The sequence below is a fragment of the Mustela nigripes genome, chromosome 3 (assembly GCF_022355385.1).
Source record: "Mustela nigripes isolate SB6536 chromosome 3, MUSNIG.SB6536, whole genome shotgun sequence".
NCBI classification, from domain to species: domain Eukaryota; kingdom Metazoa; phylum Chordata; class Mammalia; order Carnivora; family Mustelidae; genus Mustela; species Mustela nigripes.
Window position 1 is genome coordinate 40,423,663 of NC_081559.1, and position 21,247 is coordinate 40,444,909.

The window sequence follows — 21,247 nt, forward strand, 5'->3', positions numbered from 1 at the left end:
TTATGTAATGAGCCCTGGTAACTGATATTCGTGCAGACTGCCTCTGTGTGAAATAGGTCAGGTGGTTTTTAAGCTTATTAAATGGATTAGGGCCAGTGGGCCCTATTCTTGCAGGTGTGAAGATGCTGGCTTTTGGGGAAGGAGCACTCTGGGTTTTGAGTCACTTGCCAAAAGGAGAATGGTTTGGAGGGGGACAAGAGTGAAAGAAGGGAGACCTGTTTCACGGGAAGATGATAAACTGCTCATTTTAATAAACTATACGCTTTTAGTCAATTTGAGGTATAAGTTGCAATACAACATGTCCTAAGTGTATGGAGTCTGAGCTAAACACTGAGCAACCACCAGCAAACCCGAGATGGGATTTGCATCACCCCCCAAAATTCCCTTATGCTGCTCTGCAGGCCACCTCCCCCTGCTATCCAGTCTTCCGTCCCTGTAACCAAAGCACAGGTTTTCTGTTTCGAAAATTTCACATAAATGGAGTCATGAGAGTATGTGCTCCTTTGTGTCCAGCTTCTGCGCTGCACTGTTTGAGAGTCACCTGGGTTTTGCAGGGGGTGGCAGTTCGAAGCTCGTGCTGAGGACCTGCATCCTGTTATTAGGATGCAACACAATTTGCTCACCCATCCACTGGCTTGTGGACTTTTGGACTGTAGCCACCTTTTCATTATGAATATTTACGGAGAGTATTTGTAAGGATGTGCTTTCATTTTTCTTGGGTAAGCACCCGGGATGGGTAAGTGAATGTTTAAATTCCTAACAAGCAAGCTAGCTCTTCACCAAAGTTACTAGCATCTTGCACTCACAGCAGTAGTGCATGGGGGCTGCTGCATGTCTTCGGTAAAGCTTGGTTTTGTGGGTCCTTTAACGCTAACCGTCCCACTGGGACAGCTCATCAATTTCATAGCTAATGACACTAAGCATCTTTCCTGTGCTTATGGGTCATCCATAGGTAGGTGTTCTGTAAAGTGTCTTCCCCATTTGGGCTGGGTTGTCTTCTTACAAGTATTTCTTTTATTATTATTTTTTATATAACCTGGATGCACATCTGTGTCAAACGTGCCACAAATTTTTTTCTCCCAGTTTGCAGCTTGCCTTTTTAAATGCCCTTTGAAGTATAGAAACTTTAAATTTTGATATTGCCCAATTTATTAGTTTTTTCCTTTTATGGTTTGTGCTGGAGTCCTAACTTAAAAAAAAAATCTTTTCCTTATGATAAAATTAACAAAGATTTTTCTCATAAGTTCTCTCCTAGAAATTTTACAGAAATGGTTTTAACACTGAGGTCTACAATCCATTCTGAATTAATATTTTACATGATGTAAAGCAAAGTGAGAGGTTCATCTTTGCCTCTATGGAGAGCTAATTGGTCCTGCACCTTATGCTGGAAATACACTACTTTTCCCCATGGGACTACCTTGGCACTTCTGTTGAAAGTCAAGGGACTTTTATTTATCTGCACCTAGTTCTGGATTCCCAATGTAGTGCTCTGTCAGTATTTTAGACTCAAAAACCACGTATAATCTCTATTGCCGAAAAGGAGCTGTTAAAAGTGTGAAAACTATTCTCAGCTCAGTGACTGCACAGAAACATGTTACAGGCCTAGGCAGCTTGCTGACCCCACTCTACATCTGCTCCTGTGCCAGGACCCACGGTCTCGATCCTACAGCTTTAGAATAAGTCTTGAAATCAAACAGAGTAACTCTTCCCACTTCATTTTCCTCTCCCCTCAAACAGGATACTCTAGGTTCTTTGCGTTTCCTTGTGAGTCAGCTTGTCAGTTTCTCTCTGACACACACACACACACACACACACACACACACACACTCCTCTAGGATTCTGAGTGAGGATGCACTGAATCTACAAATGGATTTTGGGAGAATTTACCTCTTAACAATGTTGTGTTTTCTGATCCAAGAGCATGGTGCAGCGTTCCACTTATTTACATGTTCTCTGACTTTTCTCAGGGATATTTTCTTGTCAACGTATATGTCCTGCACATATTTCACTGAATTTATCCCCAAGTATTTCATGATATCTTATGCTATTATAAATGTTTTCCTAATTTCATTTCCCATTTTTTGGGGTTCCTAGTAAACATACAATGGATTTCTGTGTATTAATTTTGACTTCTTGTTAAATTCCCTAGTTCTGACAGTAAACACATCAACAGTACTCACCACCACTGCACTAGGAAAATCCATTAAACACACAATGAGAGTAATTCACAGCCACCAGCACGGCTACAGTTGACAGGACGGATACAAACACTGCCAAGGATGTGGAGGAGCTGCGACGCCGGCACACTGCGAGTGAGCATGCAAACGGTCTAGCCACTCAGCAAAGTACAATGGCAGTTTCTTATAAAGGTAAACATGAATGTGCCCTGTGACCCAGCAATTACAATCCTGCAGATCTATCCGAGAGAACTGAAAACATGTCCACAACTGTGTATAAGCGTTATTCATAAAATCCCCAAACCAGAAATAATTCAAATATCGATCAAGTGCGGCATGAATAAACAAACTGTGACACATCCATACAGTGGAACATGGTCAGCAATAAAAAGGAACACATTTCTAAGGCATGGACGGACCTCAGAACTGCTACTCTAAGTGAAAGATGTCAGTTAAGAGAAGAACATATTACATGGTTTCCATTTACTTAAAATGTCCAGAAAAGTCTAGAGAGACAGAAAGTAGATAAGTGGCTATCGGGGCTTGGAATGCAAAAGGGGCACAAGAAATCTTTATGGAGAGATGGAATGTTCTGGATTGTGCTTATGGCTGTACAACTCTGTATGTTTACTAATACCACTGACTCATACTCTGAATGGCTGTGATGGTCTATAAATTATACCTCAATAAAGCTGTTAAAACCTAAAGCTGAGTGAAGAGTGGGTTTCAGATGTTGTATTCAGTATGACAGAAATTAAATGTGAAAACACAATATACAAATATATGTACCCCGATATATGGAATGGAAACACAGTATCAACAGAACAATGTGAATGCACAGGGAAGACACCCGAATCAAATATACTGGTTTCATCTGGGGAGGGAGAGAGAATAGGTCCCAGGAGGAGAAAAGAGAGAATTTAACTTTATTTCCAATGTTTCAAACAACAACAAAATGACAAAATGTTAATTTAACACTTATCCATGTGGGGTGGTAGGTATGTGAATTTTCCCTAAATTGTTTTTTTGTACTCATATTTTTTTTTAGAGATTTTCTTTATTTATTTATTTATTTGAGAGAGAGGGGGAGAGGGAGGGAACAAAGCCAGGGGAGAAGCAGAGGGAGAAGCAGACTCCCCACTAAGCAGGGAGCCCAACGTGGGGCTCGATCCCAGGACCCTGAGATCATGACCTGAGACGAAGGCAGACACTTAACCAACTGAGCCACCTAGGCGTCCCCGTACTCCCATATTTTTTCAACCAAAAATCAAACAAAACTAAATTAAACCAGAAAAACCCGAAAGCAAATGTAAATGATTACCTAGTTCCTTCATTAATTTTAATTCCTTTATGGCTTTGATTCGAATATCAAACACCACCTAAAACAGAGAAAGCAACTAGTGACTGTGTGCGTGAGAACAACGGGAGGGGAGGGTGCGGAGGCCGCCAGTGTCTGCGTACTCAGCTGACTTACCAGTTACTGGACAGAAGTTTCTGCCTACTGGAAAAAGATTTTTTTTTCCATCTTGGATATTCATTTCCTCTCCTCTACCAAGTTAAAAGCAAATACTGGGACCTTAAATAGTTAAGGCTTTACCAAACCGATGGTAACCAAAACAGAAAGACAAAAAGCTAAAGTAACCATTCCAGCTAACAAAGGCAAAAAGCTGAAAACCCACACTAACCTTTCTAACAAGAGTAAACAAAAGAAAATACAGTTAATCATATTTCTTTAGGTTAAAAATGATAAATTCAGGGCCAATGAACTTAAAAAGAAATCAAAATGGACAATACTAATCTGAGGGAACTATTTAAAATTTTTGTTTAAATTACTTTTGGATTGCTTTCTTCCTTTTCTTTTTAGTTAAGGCTAAGTGCCTCTAGGGCTTGAAGCAGGAAATTTAGGGGTGAAAGTGATGTTGGTGATCATGGACTAGAACCTCCCAGCAGTTCCCCACAGCACCCCAAGAAGGAATGAGGACTGGAGCAACCAGGACTTCACCAAAGCCTCCCACTTAGGGTCAGGGGGTGGGGTGGGGGGGCCAAGTCTGCCAAGCTCCGGAGTGCTGGCTTTATACTGTCCCCTCTACTGTGCCAACAGATACTAATGCACCGTAAGAAATTATAATATTACCTGGCGATTCACAGACCTGTACCCCTGGGGATAAAAATATATGTTTATAAAAAATAAAAAATTAAAAAAAAAGAAATTATAATATTTATAGAAAACATTCTAAAAGGTTTCTTTTGATGTTCTAGAAAAAAAAAACAAACTTCATGAATTCAGACCACATGAATATAAAGAGACGTTTGCAGGAATGATGTTTAAGGAAATCAGGGTCAATGTCTTCAAGTGGAAAATGGAAGGACTCTGTTTTTAAGAGTAGATGGCTTTAGATAAGAGTACAGAGTATGATGTAGAACAATTTCAGGTAAGCTTAAAAAAACAAGCACCAAAAAACAATACAACACAAAAAATATATGCCTGGTTTAAAAAATAAGAGACAAGACTGTGGGAAAATAGCGTTTTATATTTTTCAAAGCTAGGGGATTCCATGAACTAATTAAATAGGTAAATCCTCTATTCTAATGTAGCTTTGGATGGAAAAAAAAAGCACATATTTTCTTGAAACATGTCAAGGGCTAATATAGGTAAATGAGTGGTAATCAAATATTAACAATAAAATATTGATTTCCTCTCCCAACATATTTTTTTTTAAGTTAAACTCTATGCCCAACATGGGGCCTGAACTTACGACACTGAGATCAAGAGCTGTGTGCTCTACTGACTGAGCCAGCCAGGTGCCCCCAAAAGTTGATTTCTTAAGCTGTAGAAACCCACTGAGACAAGCGTTCTGGAAGATTTCAGGTACTGCCTTTTAAATCAAACACTGTTAAACTAGAAAACTGTCTACCAGACTTGAACTATAATCTACTCACTGTGTTCATAGTTGCTGATATTTTTACTTGCTTCTCTTCGGATTCTAATCCGCATAGATTTTGAACCTGGAGCCAGCTGATCTCACTCATACCACTGAACCACTTCCCTTGTTTGAGGAGCACACTGTGGGAACAAAGACATTTAAGACATGTGTCTTTACACAGCGCTTCTACGGATCAGAAAATTAATACTGCTCCTTCACTTCCAAAATTCTGCATGTGTCCTTTGATGTGACAAATTAAAGGTGACCACGGTCTATGAAGCTGGCTTTAAGAAAGTTACCTCTTTAGGGCAGTGCTAGGCAGCTGGGCACGCAGTCTATTTCCACTCCAAGTACGCTCTGACTTATACAAATAATTTATTACCATGTTTTTTTGTTTTGTTTTTTGTGTTGCCACATTTTTCAAAGAGAAGTATTGTTGAGGAATAATCTGCTGCTAACTTCGGCCTGCCCAGGGGACTCACGAGGCGAGCTTTCAGAGTACTGATGCCAGAAGCCTGCCCAGAGGATTTAGATCCAGCGTCATACTAACAGGACAGCCATGCAGGCTGTACAGACAGACTCTGCATAAAGGCCACATTTAAGTGGGTATATCTTTCCCATCACACGTGCTGTGTATTTTTATGTTTATTATAAATAGTTTTATTTTATGACAGCAGATGGCCTAAGAGAACAAGTAGGGTGTCTTATTCTAACAAAATTTTCCTATACATAGTAGGTAAAGGCTCCCGAGGAAGGAGTGGCTTTCTAATTCACACGGAGGTGCTGAATTGTGGGCAGAAGTCCTCCTGGGAGTGCGTATCGGAAACACAATTCTACTCTCTATCTCTTTATCTCAGCTGTCCCTTGAGCTAGCAGTCCTAAGGTCAGCAAAGTTTTAGCAAAAAGATGTTCCCTGAAGACCACCCCAATTGTGGCGAAGAACTGGATGAGGACAGTGACAACGACACCCCACCTTTAACCATGTGCGAATGCTCCATAAGCACTGAACTCCCAACCCTCAGGCTCTGGGAAGCTGGCACTGATTTTTACCCTCATTTTGCAGAAGAAGAAACTGAGCAGAAGGAGAGGAGGTGACTTGCACACAATCACACTGTCAGGACACGACAAAGCTGCCAACAAGCCCAGGTGGCCCAGTCCTCACCCCGGCACACACTGCCTCCTGCATCCGGAAAGCTACAATGTCAACACTGACGGCTGCACAGCCGCACAGCGAGGCTTGTGAAGAGTCTGTAGACACGGAGCGGGGGAAGCAGGCTCTAACTGTCCGTGAAATAAGCATTAGTAAGCTTAAAAAGAAAAAAACATTCAGAACTAAAAAACCAATTACTTGAGCTCAGGGCAACAGGAAGGCGAATGGTGACTGCCAGGCACGGACGCTGCTTCAGCCTCCTGTCTTCACTTCTATACTTCCCAAGTTCTAATACATGCCGTGTGACTTTTTTTTTTTTTTTTAAATTTAATTTTGGGGGGAGCAGAGGGAGAAAGCAGAGAGAATCTTAAGCAGGCTCCAAGCCCAGCACAGAGCCCGATGTGAGGCTTGATCCCACAACCCTGAGATCACAACCTGAGCCAAAATCAAGGGTCAGATGCTTAACCGAGCCATGTGGGCATCCCGTGTATTATTTCTTATAAAGGGACATATAATAAACATTTAAATTAAAGAAACCAAGTGCAAAAACATATGCCTGGAAAACAATTTGCCTCTGTGTCACAGCCACTGTCAGTGACAATATGGAGACTCCGACTGATCGAGCAGGGAACGAACTGTTTTTCGCAACCTCAAATCTTCAACATATGGAAACCGGGGGTTTACAGGGCAGTGCACACTGACTACAGAAAAGCAGCATAACAGACGTGGACAACAAAACGGAGACAGGCGGCACTTCTGGGCTCCCAGTGCGACTCACAGGAACCAAGAGAGCATGCACCCCCACGTACCTGCCCTCTCTGGGAAGCTGGGAGGGTCTCAAGACTCAGATAAAGGATTACAATGAAAACCTGAATTGCCTTATGGGGGTCTTGTGACAAAACAGACACACTTGGCTGGATCTTAATATCCTCCTCATGAAAAGATTCAGGAACTTTCTTTGTGAGAATGTGCCTTCAGTTTTGACAAGACCTTGCTTTACAAACAACTAATCTAGATTATATCTCATCTATATCTACGTTATTTGGTCATCTTATTTACCAACAAATAAAAATTTTGAAAAATCAACATAATATCACCTTCCTCCAAGCTGCCTAACTCAGAACACTCCTGTATACGAACATATCCAGGACGCAATGTTTAGAAACAAAAGTAAAATACTGAACTATTATCAGTATTAAGATAAAGCTTTCAAGTTCCAAGAGACAGAACTATCATTTAAATAACTTAAAAAGCGATTCTCTTATGTTTCAGCAGGGTACCTGTTATCATCTCTAGAATCCTGAACGAGAACCGAGCTGTGGTTCCCGAGGCCCAGCTCTCTGAAAGTCTTCTTCAGGTCCTCCCTGGGAATGGTGACCCAGTTCTTTTCCTCGGCAGGGTCAGTGGCGTTGATGAAGAGGACACCCATGGGCCCTGCCAGGGTGGTGAGCACCTCACCCATTTGTGCATTGGACGGAAAGACATGTGGAGACTCTACCAACTGCTGACACTTGTCCCCCTCACTGCTTGTTGCTAGATGAAGAACATTTATGAGCAGAGGTTCACAGTCGTTCCCGGTTGGAATCTGGATGCCACCAACCTACAATAATACCAAGACAACCATTAGTACAGTTTCTATTTGCCAAAATCAAGTCAACAAAATCACACAGAAAGATTCTCTCTCTCTCTCTTTTTTTAAGATTTTATTTATTTGTCAGAGAGAAGGAGCATGCACAAACAGGCAGAGTAGCAGGCAGAGAGAGAAACAGGCTCCCTGCTGAGCAAGGAGCCCAATGCGGGACTCAATCCCAGAACCCTAGGGTCATCACCTGAGCTGAAGGCAGGCGCCTAATGACTGAGCCACCCAGGTGTCCCTAAAAGACTAGTCTTAAAAGGCGCCTAGGTGTTTGGTTGGTTAAAGTGACTGCCTTCGGCTCAGGTCATGATCCTGGAGTCCTGGGATCGAGTCCCACAGCAGGCTCCCTGCCCATTAGGGAGTCTGGTTCTGCCTCTGACTGCCCCCCACCCCATGCTCTCTCTTAATAAATAAATAAAATCTTACATACTACTCTTAGAGAAATTTTTTTTTTCTTTAAGTGAAATGTCTTGTACTTTAGATTTTCCTTCGAAACTTTCTCTTAGCCATCTTTTATTTTCTAGGAGAGCAATGTGGAGTGGAGACAGAGATGCAGGAGTCCTCAGCAATAATAATAAAGACTTGGCAGGGGGAAAGGGGAAGCAGAAAGAAAAAGGCTTTGGAAATATATGAGATGGACCAATGACAGACCACAGAGTGGGTAAGATGCTGCTCACTCCTTTCCCGACTTGGAGAACCCCCTCTTCTCCTGCAGGTCACGGCCCTAACTCAGGGTAGCTACCTACCCCCTCCTGAACTCCCTCAGGGAGCAAGCACAGAACCCTACTGCTGCCCGTGTTAGTGGGATTATTTACAACAGGACAGCCTGAAGGACTAACTGACTATGTCCCTTCATATGAGCACTTGGCATTGCAGAAGTGCTCGACAAATATCTCCTTAGCATAGGACTAACACTGACTGTACCTAAAATTTGTCAGACATTTCAGGTATTTTCTAGCATCTAGTTACCTTCGCAGATACTGAAGAAAGTTTTCTTACAAGACACTTAAAAAAATCGAAAACCATCAAAGTATCTCTTTAATCCGTGCTTACCTCCACCCCATTCCATACAAAGAGGTCTTCCCCGTCCACAATCTCCATTTCCCACAGTGTCAGGTCATCTCCTAAAACATGAGCTCATCAGTGAGACCATTCGTCACAATCACCAAAAACAATCAAACTAAAGAAAGAGCTGAGACACTTAAATATTTGTTTGAAAAAGCATTTTCACCAAGGAAACTTAAGAAAAAGGCAGTAATTACATTTATTATTTTGGCATTATTTAAGATTATTTTTATCTTGGGTGCCTGGTGGCTCAGTGGGTTAAGCCGCTGCCTTCGGCTCAGGTCATGATCTCAGGGTCCTGGGATCGAGTCCCGCATCCGGCTCTCTGCTCAGCAGGGAGTCTGCTTCCTCCTCTCTCTCTCTCTGCCTGCCTCTCTGCTTACTTGTGATCTCTCTCTGTCAAAAAAATAAATAAAATCTTAAAAAAAAAAAGATTATTTTTATCTTTATGCTTTTCACTGTAGTCTTTAGGGTTTTTTTCCACCTTGTGTAAGCATCTCCGTGTGTTGTTACGGAAGCTCCGCGAGCACACGAGCAGGGGAGGCGCTGACGGAACCCGACACTGTGTGTGGGAGGGAAGCTCTCCAGCACGTGGCCCGACCCAGCACGAAACTGCTGTCTGTCCTGTGTACTGCGTCCCCAAACTTCAAGAAATATAGGTAAAGAATCTTGTGAAAATCAAAAGAGATAATTTATATAAAACTTATCTCTGGATTTGGTGCAGTGGAGTCCCAAATAAACGTCACTACAGTTGCTATTATTATTGTTTTGTTATTATTCACAAGTTGTAAATATTTTTAAGTTCTCCAAGAACTTCTGTTTGTTTTACTACAATATCTGAAGCTGTTGGGGCGCCTGGGTGGCTCAGTCGTTAAGCGTCTGCCTTTGGCTCAGGTCGTGATCCCGGGGTCCTGGGATTGAGCCCCACATCGGGCTCCCTGCTCAGTGGGAAGCCTACATCTCCCTCTCCCACTCCCCCTGCTTGTGTTCCTGCTCTCGCTGTGTCTCTCTCTGTCAAATAGATAAATAAAATCTTTAAAAAAAAAACCACAAAAACAACAACAAAAAACAAAATCTGAAGCTGAGATTGGGAGAAAAAAAAATTAAGCCATATAAACACAATGTTAAGGGTTTGAACCATTTTGCTAAAAAAAAAAAAAAATCTGTGGTAATACAAACACAATTTCATAGCCTTTTATTATTTTTTATTTTTTTACAAGATTTATTTGTTTGAGAGAGAGAAAAAGAGAGTTGGGGGCGGGGGAGAGTCTTAAGCAGACTCCCTGTTGAGCACGGAGCCTGACATGGGGCTCAATCTCACCCTCTTGAGATTATGACCAGGGCTGAAACCCAGAGTTGGATGCTTCAACCAACTGCACCACGCAGGCGCTCCCACAGCCTTCTAAAGATTGTTTTGTTGGAGAGGTAGCCTTAATTTCAAAAAAACAGAAAATATTTCTGTGTTAGCAAAATTTACACATTATAGAAATCAAATAAATTATTTGCAGACTGACCATGTGATGACAGCCTAGGTGAGAAAGTAGTAGGTAGGGGGAAAGACTGGCCATGAGCAGAAGAGCACGGATGAGCCCACGAAATACAAATATAGGAAATGAGTCGCAATGTTTTAACATTTATCTTACCATCAAGCGTCTGGTAAACGTGAAGTCCTGCTGGTACAAACTTTGCCACACTAAGAACCATATCTCCTTCCCAAAATTCTAACAGCTATAGAATATTAAGAAAAGAGAACAATGAGAAGGAACATAAATATCACATTTCTAGGTAAGAGAACACCACCGAACTAGTTTTCATATGTTTAGACGACATGGGGAGCTAGCAACTGAGTATAACCATCCCGCCCAACACCAAAGAAGACATCACTGGTGCTAAGTTCACCAAATCCAGAAACGGTTGATCTCAGCCACCAGTGACTGGAGAGCACCGCGTGCATGATGAGCAGCGAGCACCAGAACAGGTGTACTGAACTGACAGGAAGACCACTTTCATCAGAAGGCAAACTGAGCAGCACGCCAGCCCAGAGATCTTTGTCCAAAAGAGCAAAAATCATTTGTTTAATTAGCATCGTTCAGGGAAAAGCAGCACGGATTCTAGCACACATCAGAATTTTTGCTCTCTGAAAGGAATGTTTTTCATCATAAATTCAAAAAAGTAGCATTACTAGTTTCCATATGACCATGGATTGTTTTTTTAAATTTCTAGATTCAAGACTCTGGGGACTGGTCATCTTACCAGAGGAACATCACCCATAAAGTCAGTCCCATTTCGTCTCTCTCCACAATAGCACACGGTGGGTCTCGTAAAAAGGAATCTCCTGGGGCGCCTGGGTGGCTCAGTCGGTTAAACGTCTGCGTCAGCTCAAGTCATGATCTCTGGGTCCTGCGATCAAGCCCCATGTGGGGCTCCCTGCTCAGTGGGGAGTCTACTTCTCTCTCTGCCCCTACCCCTGCTCAAGTGTTCCCTCTCTCTCAAATAAATAAAATCTTAAAAAAATAAATTTCTCTTTACACACATGACTAGTTAACTGCATCAATCTTGTAGCCTCCTGCCAGGCGCCTACTTCTAGGATAACAGTGACGTACACTTCAAACACCAGAAAGCAAACTGGAATGAATCTAAAACCTATGAAAGTGAGTAGGTAGGTCTTTTCCATTTTAAAGGTCCCCTAGACAAGGCAGCTCCCCAAGATCACTTATATTAACACTGCGGGACTGGCTCAGGGATGAACTTTTAATGCAAAAGTTCAGAAACATTAGGAAATTTCAGAAATCCTAATACCAATCCAACCCTGAAGCATTATTCAAGTCAACTAAAGTTAACAAAGAAACTAGCCTGCTTTGCTTTGTACAAGAGAAAAATTAAAGAAAGCTAATAATTTGGGGCCTTGATAAGTTTCCGAGAAAATTCATTTATTTCTGCAAAAATAAAAGCTCCCCCCCTTTTTTAAAGATTTATTTTAGAGAGAGAGCCTGAGTAAACGAGCACACACTAGAGGAAGGGGGAGAGGGAGAGAGAGAATCTCAAGCAGATGCCCCGTTAAGCGTGGAGCTTGACTCACGGCTCGATCTCACAACCCTGAGATCATGACCTGAGCTGAAATCAAGAGTCAGATGCTTAACTGAATGAGCCACCCAAGTGCCCCTAAAACTACATTTTCTATTTCCCTTTTCCTTGATCAGGAAGTAGTGAGAGGTGAAGAAGTGTGGTGAAAAGGAAGGAAAAAGTAAGGAAACCAGGGCTGAGGCTAGTTCTACCACAACCAGAAGGCTGCCTGTGGGCAAGTCACTAGATCTCTCTAAATCACACGTTTCTCACCTTTAAAATGGGGTTAGCTTACCTTCAGGTTATCCTGAGATTAAAGAACCAAAGGACATAACTTATAGGAAGGCACTATAAGTAAAATGAACAGCACTGCTGTCCTAAAAACACACGTGGATCAATTACTTGGGAGGCAAGGATTTACAACAATCCTTGTTTTCACTGCACAATAGAAGGTGTTTTCCTTCCCTGAAAAATTTTGGTAATAAGTGCTATCCTATACTTAGGAAAGGGAGAAACATTAGTTGCTTTTGTTTAGTTCTTGGTTTTAGGCAACATGCTTATTTATTATTTTTTTTAGATGATTTGATTTATTTGAGAGCGAGAGAGAAAGGGAAAGCATGCATGAGTGAAGGGAAGGGCAGAGGGAGAAGCAGGCTCCCTGCTGAGCTGGGAGCCCGATGTGGGGCTCGATCCTGGGACCCTGGGATCATGACCTGAACTGAAGGCAGATGCTTAAGTGACAGTGCCACCCAGGTGCCCCAGCAACATGCTTATCTTTACCTTTTTACTCCTTTCCAAAACAACAACAACAACAACAACAACAACAAAAAAAAAAACAAACCAAAAACCAAAAAATAAACCAACCCCCCCCACCAAAAAAAATAGCTTTCTACTTCTTCTCTACCACAAATAAAATGTACCAGGCTTGATTCTCCCCTGAAAGCCTGCTGGCTGGACAGTGCGGGCCTCGCCTGTGCAGAAGGAAAAGACGCACAAGTAAAGAGAGAACATCTGGCTCGACCCTCGGAAAGTGGGAGATGTAGAATTTTCTTAAGTGCTTTGCAAAATAAATAGTTGAATCCTAAATGGGGTTTTGAAAAGGAGAAACTACCTTGAGATGGACCTTAATGTCTAAATTAAGAGGAATCAAGGCTAAATTACCTGAAATATTGACTGTCGCAGATCTCCTAAAGTTTTTCTTTTATCAAAGGTTAAATCCAACACACTTTCTGCTTTAGAGACAACTGGGTGCAGAGCCCCACTGAATAAATGATAATGAGGGCCCAGGTGGAGATGTAACTCTAAATTATTGTTTGTAGAATCCCATTCTGCCCTTTAAAGAAGCATAAAAAAATACATAAATGCTCTGTTTTTATAACACAGTTTCATCCCAAACCAATTATACTTGATTTACAATAAATTCTCTGTTCTAATTATGATTATTAATGTCCTTTTCTTCCATGTGCCGAAATTTACACATTTTAATTTCTCAATGAATAGCAAAATTTCAGCTCTGCCAGCATGAATTCCAAGCAAAATAAATTTTAGTATACACCATACAGTATTACTCTAAGTATTGAAACTCAAACTCTTCTAATCCTGAGAATATAGTTACAAATGTGCTAGAAACCTTTTCCTGTAATTGTGGCAAATGCTCTTCTGTAGGCCCTTCTGTAAAATATTTCAAGTGGGTCTCATGACCCTCCAGCCCACTCTCTCCGGTTGAGTAGACCGGAAGAGGCGGCTCGCCTCTGAATCCGCTGGTCGGCCTTGGAGCTGGTGCCCGACCATTCTGCCCCAGGCAGTCTGGCCCAGGGATTGTTGGATGAGGCCACCGCCACTGCTCCAAAACTCCTGACACAATCCTGTTCGCGTGGTCGAAGACAGCACTAGCTCTTCTGATGGCCACATTAGAAAGCTTAGTGCTGGCTGGCGAAACCCCTACGGCTGTGGTTGTGAACACCCACTGCCAGTCCACACCCACTCACGCAGGTTATTTTTCCTGTTTAAGATATTTTACCCTACTTCTTATATTTTTAATGTCTTAATTTCCTTTGATAGTGGTTTGCCATTCAATCTACCTGCTTCTTTTTTGGCCCAGTTTTTAAGCCAACGACTAAAATATTGAACACATGCTGGCTACATAATCAGCCAGCCACGTGGGGCCACAAGGAGTCCACGAGAACATGCACTTCCCTAACCAAGCGCCCCACCGACCTCAGCAGAGAGCAAATGAGGACACAGTTCTTCAGGATTCCAGGCAAGACCGCAAAAGAGAAGATGAAATCAGCAAGTCCTCACAAACCAGGCCCGTGATAACCCATTACAGGTGTCTGCTCGGACGGACATGAAGCCTGGTAGTTTGCAGAATCCTTATTTCCTCCTCTCACTCGCCTCTGGTCTTCTGTCACTGAGTGCTGGGTCCCCCACAACTACTTAACTCACGGGAGCTGGCCTTTCCTCGAGCAACCACCGCATGGCCCAGCCTCTGTGCCAAACCCGGGAGCTCCTCGTCCGGCCAGGGCCGCGAGGCTCCCAGAACGCGGCCGGTGCGCGGTGTCGGCGTCCCAGCACGCACACCGCCTGCCACAGGGCTTCCCGGGCACGCCGGGTGGCAGCACCCCCCAGGACTTCGGGCGGAGGCCTTGCGCAGGGGCCCGGTCAAGCTAGTTAATAGCATTGGGATATAGTCACTGTCATGGTGCTGTTAACAGTTGACACCATTGTATTGTTTAACTTTGTGTTCTGTATCTCCTCAGCCACATATCTTAAATATCTTGTTTGTCATCCTATGTGTATGGTGGGGGCAGACTTTGCACTTGAGGCTTGACTTTCACCCAGGCTCCCTCTACCTTGGGAATCACCTGATGGGCCAGGATACAATTCACTTAATGTCCTGCATGTTCACTGATTTCTCCAGGCTTCTGAGGCTTCATCCCTACTCGGCAATGGCCATTTATGTGACATCGTTTCATTCACTCTCACAGATAAAGATGATTTCAAAGTAAGATACTCTGCCTACAAAAATTCAGCAGCTACACAGACACAGGCACTGATGAGTTGACTTTGTTTCCTTTTTAATTTTCCTGATTGAAGACTTAAGACCTAAATGAGATCCTCATTCTCCAGGAAAAAAAACATTCAAACTCTAAAAGTAAGTTAAAATTACCTTTTTATTTGCAGTTCAATGTTGGCTGCGTCCATTTCACTCAGCAAATGACATGGAACCCCATATCTTGGATTAGCTTGAGCTGTGAAAAGAACACTTCATTAACGTGGGCTGATTAAATGGAATCTGGAGGCTGGGACTCTGGCAAGAATGTGCTGGGAGCTAGAAAGCCTCTACTAACTACCTTTGTGAATGCTAACTTCCTGTGGACCTGTCTTCCCACGTGAAACATGGAAACACTGGAACAAATGGAAGATAAACAGTTCTTTATGCCATGCTAGAAGGATTCCATTTCTTCAATTCTCTTTAAGCATACTTTTTTAAAAAGAACACCCACTATTTTTTTCCAGATAACAAATGTAGTAATTGCCACCATAAAAATTCTGGAAATTACTTTTACAATATAGAAGATATCTTATAGATATTACTGTAATCCCATTCCCAAAAGATACTGTTAAGACCTGTTGTATGTACTTGTGGTCTTCCTTCTAAACCTACACAATGTGTCTGTATACACACATGTACCTACATACACGTGCACACACTTATGTAAAGTGAGACTGGGATCGTATTTGACAAATCTGTAACGTGCTTTTCACTTCAGATTTGTGTTTCTCCAAAATTTTAAATGATTACACAGGAGTTCATTCTATAAATATCATAGTTAATATAGCCAATCTTTTTCTGGTAGGTATTTAAGGTGATTTCTAGTCCTTATTATAAAATAATGGGAGTAACAAACACCTTTGAACATGAATATCTATATACAGCTCTAATTATTTCAAGAAAGATTTGCAGAAGAATTACTGGTTTAAGGTTTTCAAGTACATATGATCAACTGGTTATAGGACTGTGTATGCCTACCAGCTGTAGATGAAGTGCCAACTGTTGAGAACAAGTAACAAAAAACATTTAACTTGGTAGGGAAAAAGTGGCATCTCATTGCTGTTTCAATTCCTGTTTTTTTTTTTTTTTTTTTTTTTTTTTTATTTATTTATTCCACAGAGAGAAATCACAAGTAGACCGAGAGGCAGGCAGAGAGAGAGAGAGAGGGAAGCAGGCTCCCTGCTGAGCAGAGAGCCCGATGCGGGACTCGATCCCAGGACCCTGAGATCATGACCTGAGCCGAAGGCAGCGGCTTAACCCACTGAGCCACCCAGGCGCCCCTCAATTCCTGTTTTTTAAAATTATTTTTTATTTATTTAGTTTTTAAATGAACATTTAATGTATTATTTGCCCCAGGGGTACAGGTCTGTGAATCATCAGGCTTACACATTTCATAGCACTCACCATAGCACATACCCTCCCCAATGTCAATTCCTATTTTTTAATTATGATTTGGGTTGATTCTTTTTATTTATTTATTTATTTATTTATTTATTTATTCATTCATTTATTTTCGAGAGAAACCATGAGCAGGGACCAAGGGAACAGAAAGAGGGACAAGCAGAGCAGGGAGCCACATGCAGGGCTCAATCCCAGGACCCCAGGATTATGACCTGAGCCAAAGCAGATGTTTAGCCAGACTGCACCATCCAGGTGCCCGATTCTTTTTTTTTTTTTTCCCTCCAGTTTATTGGTTGTTCCTATTTCTTCCTTTGTACATTGCTTATTTATATCATTTTCCCAATTTTCTACTAAGCACAATGGAATATATGTAAAAGCACTTGGCAGATGGGAAATAAATTTATTTTGCTGTTTCCCATTAGGCCTGTCATTTGCCTTTTTTATTGTTTAAGGTTTATAACACTTTTCCTTAATTTTTCTTTCTTTGCTTTTAAGCTTAGAAAGGTCTTCTCTACCTTAATATTGGAAAATATATTTTATACATTTTAAGGTTTCCTTTTAACATACACATTAAAGGAACTCAAATTTCATTCAAGCAATGATTATAGTCACTTGATTACACGGACTGTTAATTCAAGTGACTGGCTGCTAACCAGCTTCCCCCCTCTGCATCTTGAGTAATTCCCTCTCCTCCTGTTCATCTGAAAAGTCACCTTACCACGGATTAAAATCTTCGAAAGACCTGGGTGGATTTCTGGGCTGGCTCTACGCAAGCGCCGTGTCCCTCTCTGTGTGAGCACTGCACTCTCTTAGCTGCTGGAGCTCTACAAGCAGATTTTACTGATGGAATCAATGCCCTTCAGCAGGTCCTTCTTCAGTCTTGGTGAACGTTCACCTCTCTAGATGGATTTTAGAATCACTTTGCCAAGTTCTGTCCCTTTATCCCCACAAAAAGTCCATCAAGATTTCTGCCAAACCTTTATTCATTTCCTAAACTAACTGGAAAACCATTCAGTGCATAGCCAAAACATAATGCATACTAAAATCCAATTCATTCTTTTTGTGTTAATATATATTTCTGTAACTGTGGATTTTGCTTCAGAATATTTTTACCAGAGCCACAGCTATATTCTTCCCCTGTCAGAAAAATAAAGCCTAGAATTTCTCGTTAAACAGAATAATTATGTAACTGTTTTAGAACCAGAAAGTTAATTTCCTTTGACTCACATGCAAATTAGTAACTTATCTCTTCTTACTTTTTATAAAAACGATTACTATTCTCATTTTCTAAGAACAGTGTCCTAATTTGTAACTACAGATATCCCTCTATCTAAGGAACTTCCCTTCTTAGGATTTTCTACTTCTGAGTAGACTTTGGGAAGTGACCAAAGTCTTACATACTGATTCATGTCAGTGGTTTCAATAAAAAAAATTTATCACTGAGGGTCTCAGTGTCTAGTCTCCCTGCTATGAGCTGTGTTAGAAGGTTTAACAAAGAACGCTTTTAATTTATTTCAACTGCTCATAAAACACATTAGTTACCTTGAAGGAAAGGAAAAAAGAGGGCAATAAAAGGCCACTTACAACCTGAAGGCGATAAACACATGGCCAAATGACAGAGCCAAACCTAAGCATAGGGCAATTGTACGCAGGTTGGTCCACCCAACAAGACACCATCACGCAGTTCGAGAAAAACTAATTCTGAACACTAACTATGGTCTCATATCATTAGAGGGGGAAAATAAAATAGAAGTATATAATTATAAAATGAGAGATTGCTGGATTTCTTTTGGCATAATGTATTTCTTACTATTAGCCTGAAAATATTTAAAAATGTTCCAAGAGCACACTTTCTCTTTAAAAGGGTAAAAATTAAAATAGCATTCAATATTTATCTTCTAACATCAACAACTTGAACAAATAGGAACACTTCTCTTTCCATACCTTCTGGGGGTCTCTGCAACTGGGATTTCCGATAAAACAACATGTAGGCACTTTCTTTACCCTGAAACTGCCGTTCAATATCTTTTTCCTTGATTGGTTGGACTTTGGAATCATTTATATCAAACCAGTGAGGACAGGAGGTTTGATCATTTAATCCTGGGGATTCTGAAGTAAATGTCTTGAAAATGTGTTGATCATTCCTTTGGAAATCAGACTCAGCCTGGAGAAAACCATTCTTCAATAGACTGACTGTACTTTCATCTGAACTGAGTAGAAATATCTGGGAATGAAGCTTTAAGAACTATATGGAGACAAAAAACAAGTACTAGGTTAATGAAAAAATTTTTTTTAATTGGACACAAATAAAAAAACTACATCTTCCTTTCTGTGACTAGATTTTGAACTTTATTTTTGCACTAGACAGCTGAGAGGGAAAAAAAAATCCATCTGAGTCATGATTAAAACATTTAATAAAAATCAGGGTTCTCTCTGTTCAACAGTCACATCAAGGGAGGAAGCTGCCATGCCACAATCTAAAACATAGGTTACTTCTGCTTCAGTAACACCATTCTTAAAAAGTACTTTACTGGGGCACCTGGGTGGCTCAGTGGGATAAGCTTCTGACTTCGGCTCAGGTCATGATCCCAGGGAGCCTGCTTCCTCCTCTTTCTCTCTGCCTGCCCCTCTGCCTTCTTGTAATAAATAAATAAATAAAAATCTTTAAAAAAAAAAAAAAGTACTTTACTAAAGCAGATTAGGTAGAACAAACACTTCTGAGATGTTTAAAACAATCTAAACGAAGCACAAAGGCAATCCCACAGTGAAGCACTACAGAAGAGAATTTTAAAACTAGTGACTCAGACAAACTCTGTTGGAATGAAGTCATAATTATAAGCCTACACTGTCACGTAACATTAACTAGACCAAATGTTTATTTCAGAAGGAACTAAAGGAAGCGGACAGGTTAGCTCAGGAAACCAAAGCGCAGAAAGCTTAGGTCTTAATCTCAAAGGCTATTACTCAAGTTCTAGCTAAAGGATTAGGAAGAAAAAAACACCTTTCCTCATTGCCTACCCCCACTTTCCATCTCTACTCTTCTCTCACTCCCTGACTCCTGTAGCCTTACGTCTCCTCTTTTCTCAGCTTGAACTCACTTTATACAGGAAACCATTCGGGAGGCATGTGCAACATCTGCTTAGCCCATCAATCAATATGGAAAGGTGACTTTCTGATTTTCCACTTGGATGGAAATAATGTATAGTAGTACCAACACTCTAATCAAAGTATTGTTTTATCACAGACGGATGGAAACAGGTCTATGACCCAAAGACAATATTGCTAATACTGTGTATAGAAGATGGTAAAACAGTGTTGCGGCTAATTTTTAAGGTACAATCAAATAGTGATAATCAGAGAGTAGCCATTTTTTTCCTTCGTTTGAGAAGTGAGAATTAATTCTTTTTAGCCTCAAGCTTCAGCAGAGTCTGATCCAATAATGGCAGAGAACTTTTACTGGTCTACCTTTTCTGATAAGAAAGGATAAACTCCAGACAAAATAATGAAAACAAGTGTTTGGAGAATAACCAGAAACAGGCTTAAGCAGAGGGGACATAATCCTTCAAAACTAGCTGAGTTTTACATGAAGCCACTGGTTCCCACTTTATAGCAGTGCATGGTGGGAGAGTTCAAGCAAAGGGCAGGAGTCTTACTGAGCTGAGGAAACAGAATTTGAAAATGCCAGAGAGGCTATAAAGCAAAAGACAAAGAGTTGCATTAAAGAGCCTAGAATCTATACCAAATCCCCCTCAAATCCTTGGCTGACTCCTGATTGGAGCATGGATGGCCCAAGACACAAGAAACCCCACAAAAAGCAACAGCTGGTGGAGTCACAACTGGAACAGAGATTTTAGCAGAGATTTCTGGGTAGATGTGCAAAGATTTTAGCAGAGATTTCTGGATAGACAGAACACAGAATTGAAGTTCTGACAAGATAGAGACATGACAAATACCTGAGGCTTTCTATTGAAGTCCTAGAAGGGCCGTGCCGTAGGGCAAGAGCTGGTACGCTTGTAAAGCGCCAGATAAAAGGCAAACTTGAGGTAGGTACATACATAACTTTAAAAAAATAACCACTTAAAAGTGTGAAGATAGTTCTCAGCTCAGGGGCAGCAGGTCATATTTGCCCTCAGGCCACTGTTTGCTAAACTCTGCCTTCAAAGGAAGAACCATGCATTTCCCACGGGACTAAGAGCTAAACTGCAGCAGATTCACCCTACAAAGCCCAAAATGAAGCTTCCATTGGATCAAGGATTCAATAACCTGTTAGAGCATGATGCAAAACTCTTTAAAGAACAACCATTAAAAAAAAAAAAAAAAAAAGAACCACCGTATAATCCACTGTGTCCAGTAGGCAATATAAGATTAAATGACACAGAAACAGGACAGTGTGATTCAATATTCAAGAGAGGATACAGTCAATTCATAAGGGAGATAAAGTTAACAGAAAGAGCCCCAGATATAATCCAGATATTATGACAGTAAACAGTTATTAAAATATTTAATTTATATGACTTAATAAAGCTAATAGTATCTTCAAAAATTAATCTATAGGAAAGGATGAACAGACTGGGTTCAGATAGGGAATTTCAGTGGAGAAATGGGATACTCTCAATTAGAGATAACTGGAAATTCCAAAGCTGGCAACCACAATATCTAAATGAAAAGTTCACTAGCTGGGCTTAATGGAAGACTGGATACAGCCAAAGAAAGAACCAAGAACCAATGAACTTGAAGATGGTGCAATGTAAATCAACCAAGCTGAAGGAAGGTAAA

General features: G+C 41.1%; 1 protein-coding gene across 7 annotated transcripts in view; it reads right to left on the reverse strand.

Moving 5' to 3' along the window:
• The window catches only part of USP40 (ubiquitin specific peptidase 40), a 76,800-nt gene that overhangs the window by 26,808 nt on the left and 28,745 nt on the right, over nt 1-21,247 (reverse strand). For 6 of the 7 annotated variants that reach the window (XM_059393751.1, XM_059393750.1, XM_059393752.1 and 3 more), the window contains 8 exons: nt 18,416-18,716; nt 15,185-15,266; nt 13,177-13,348; nt 10,596-10,680; nt 8,941-9,011; nt 7,532-7,851; nt 5,118-5,241; nt 3,499-3,556 (listed from right to left, as the gene is read on the reverse strand). In XM_059393751.1, the coding sequence (XP_059249734.1) occupies nt 3,499-3,556; nt 5,118-5,241; nt 7,532-7,851; nt 8,941-9,011; nt 10,596-10,680; nt 13,177-13,348; nt 15,185-15,266; nt 18,416-18,716 (1,213 nt within the window). The remainder of the gene's footprint in view (nt 1-3,498; nt 3,557-5,117; nt 5,242-7,531; nt 7,852-8,940; nt 9,012-10,595; nt 10,681-13,176; nt 13,349-15,184; nt 15,267-18,415; nt 18,717-21,247) is intronic. The other variant, XM_059393756.1, reaches the window with a different exon arrangement.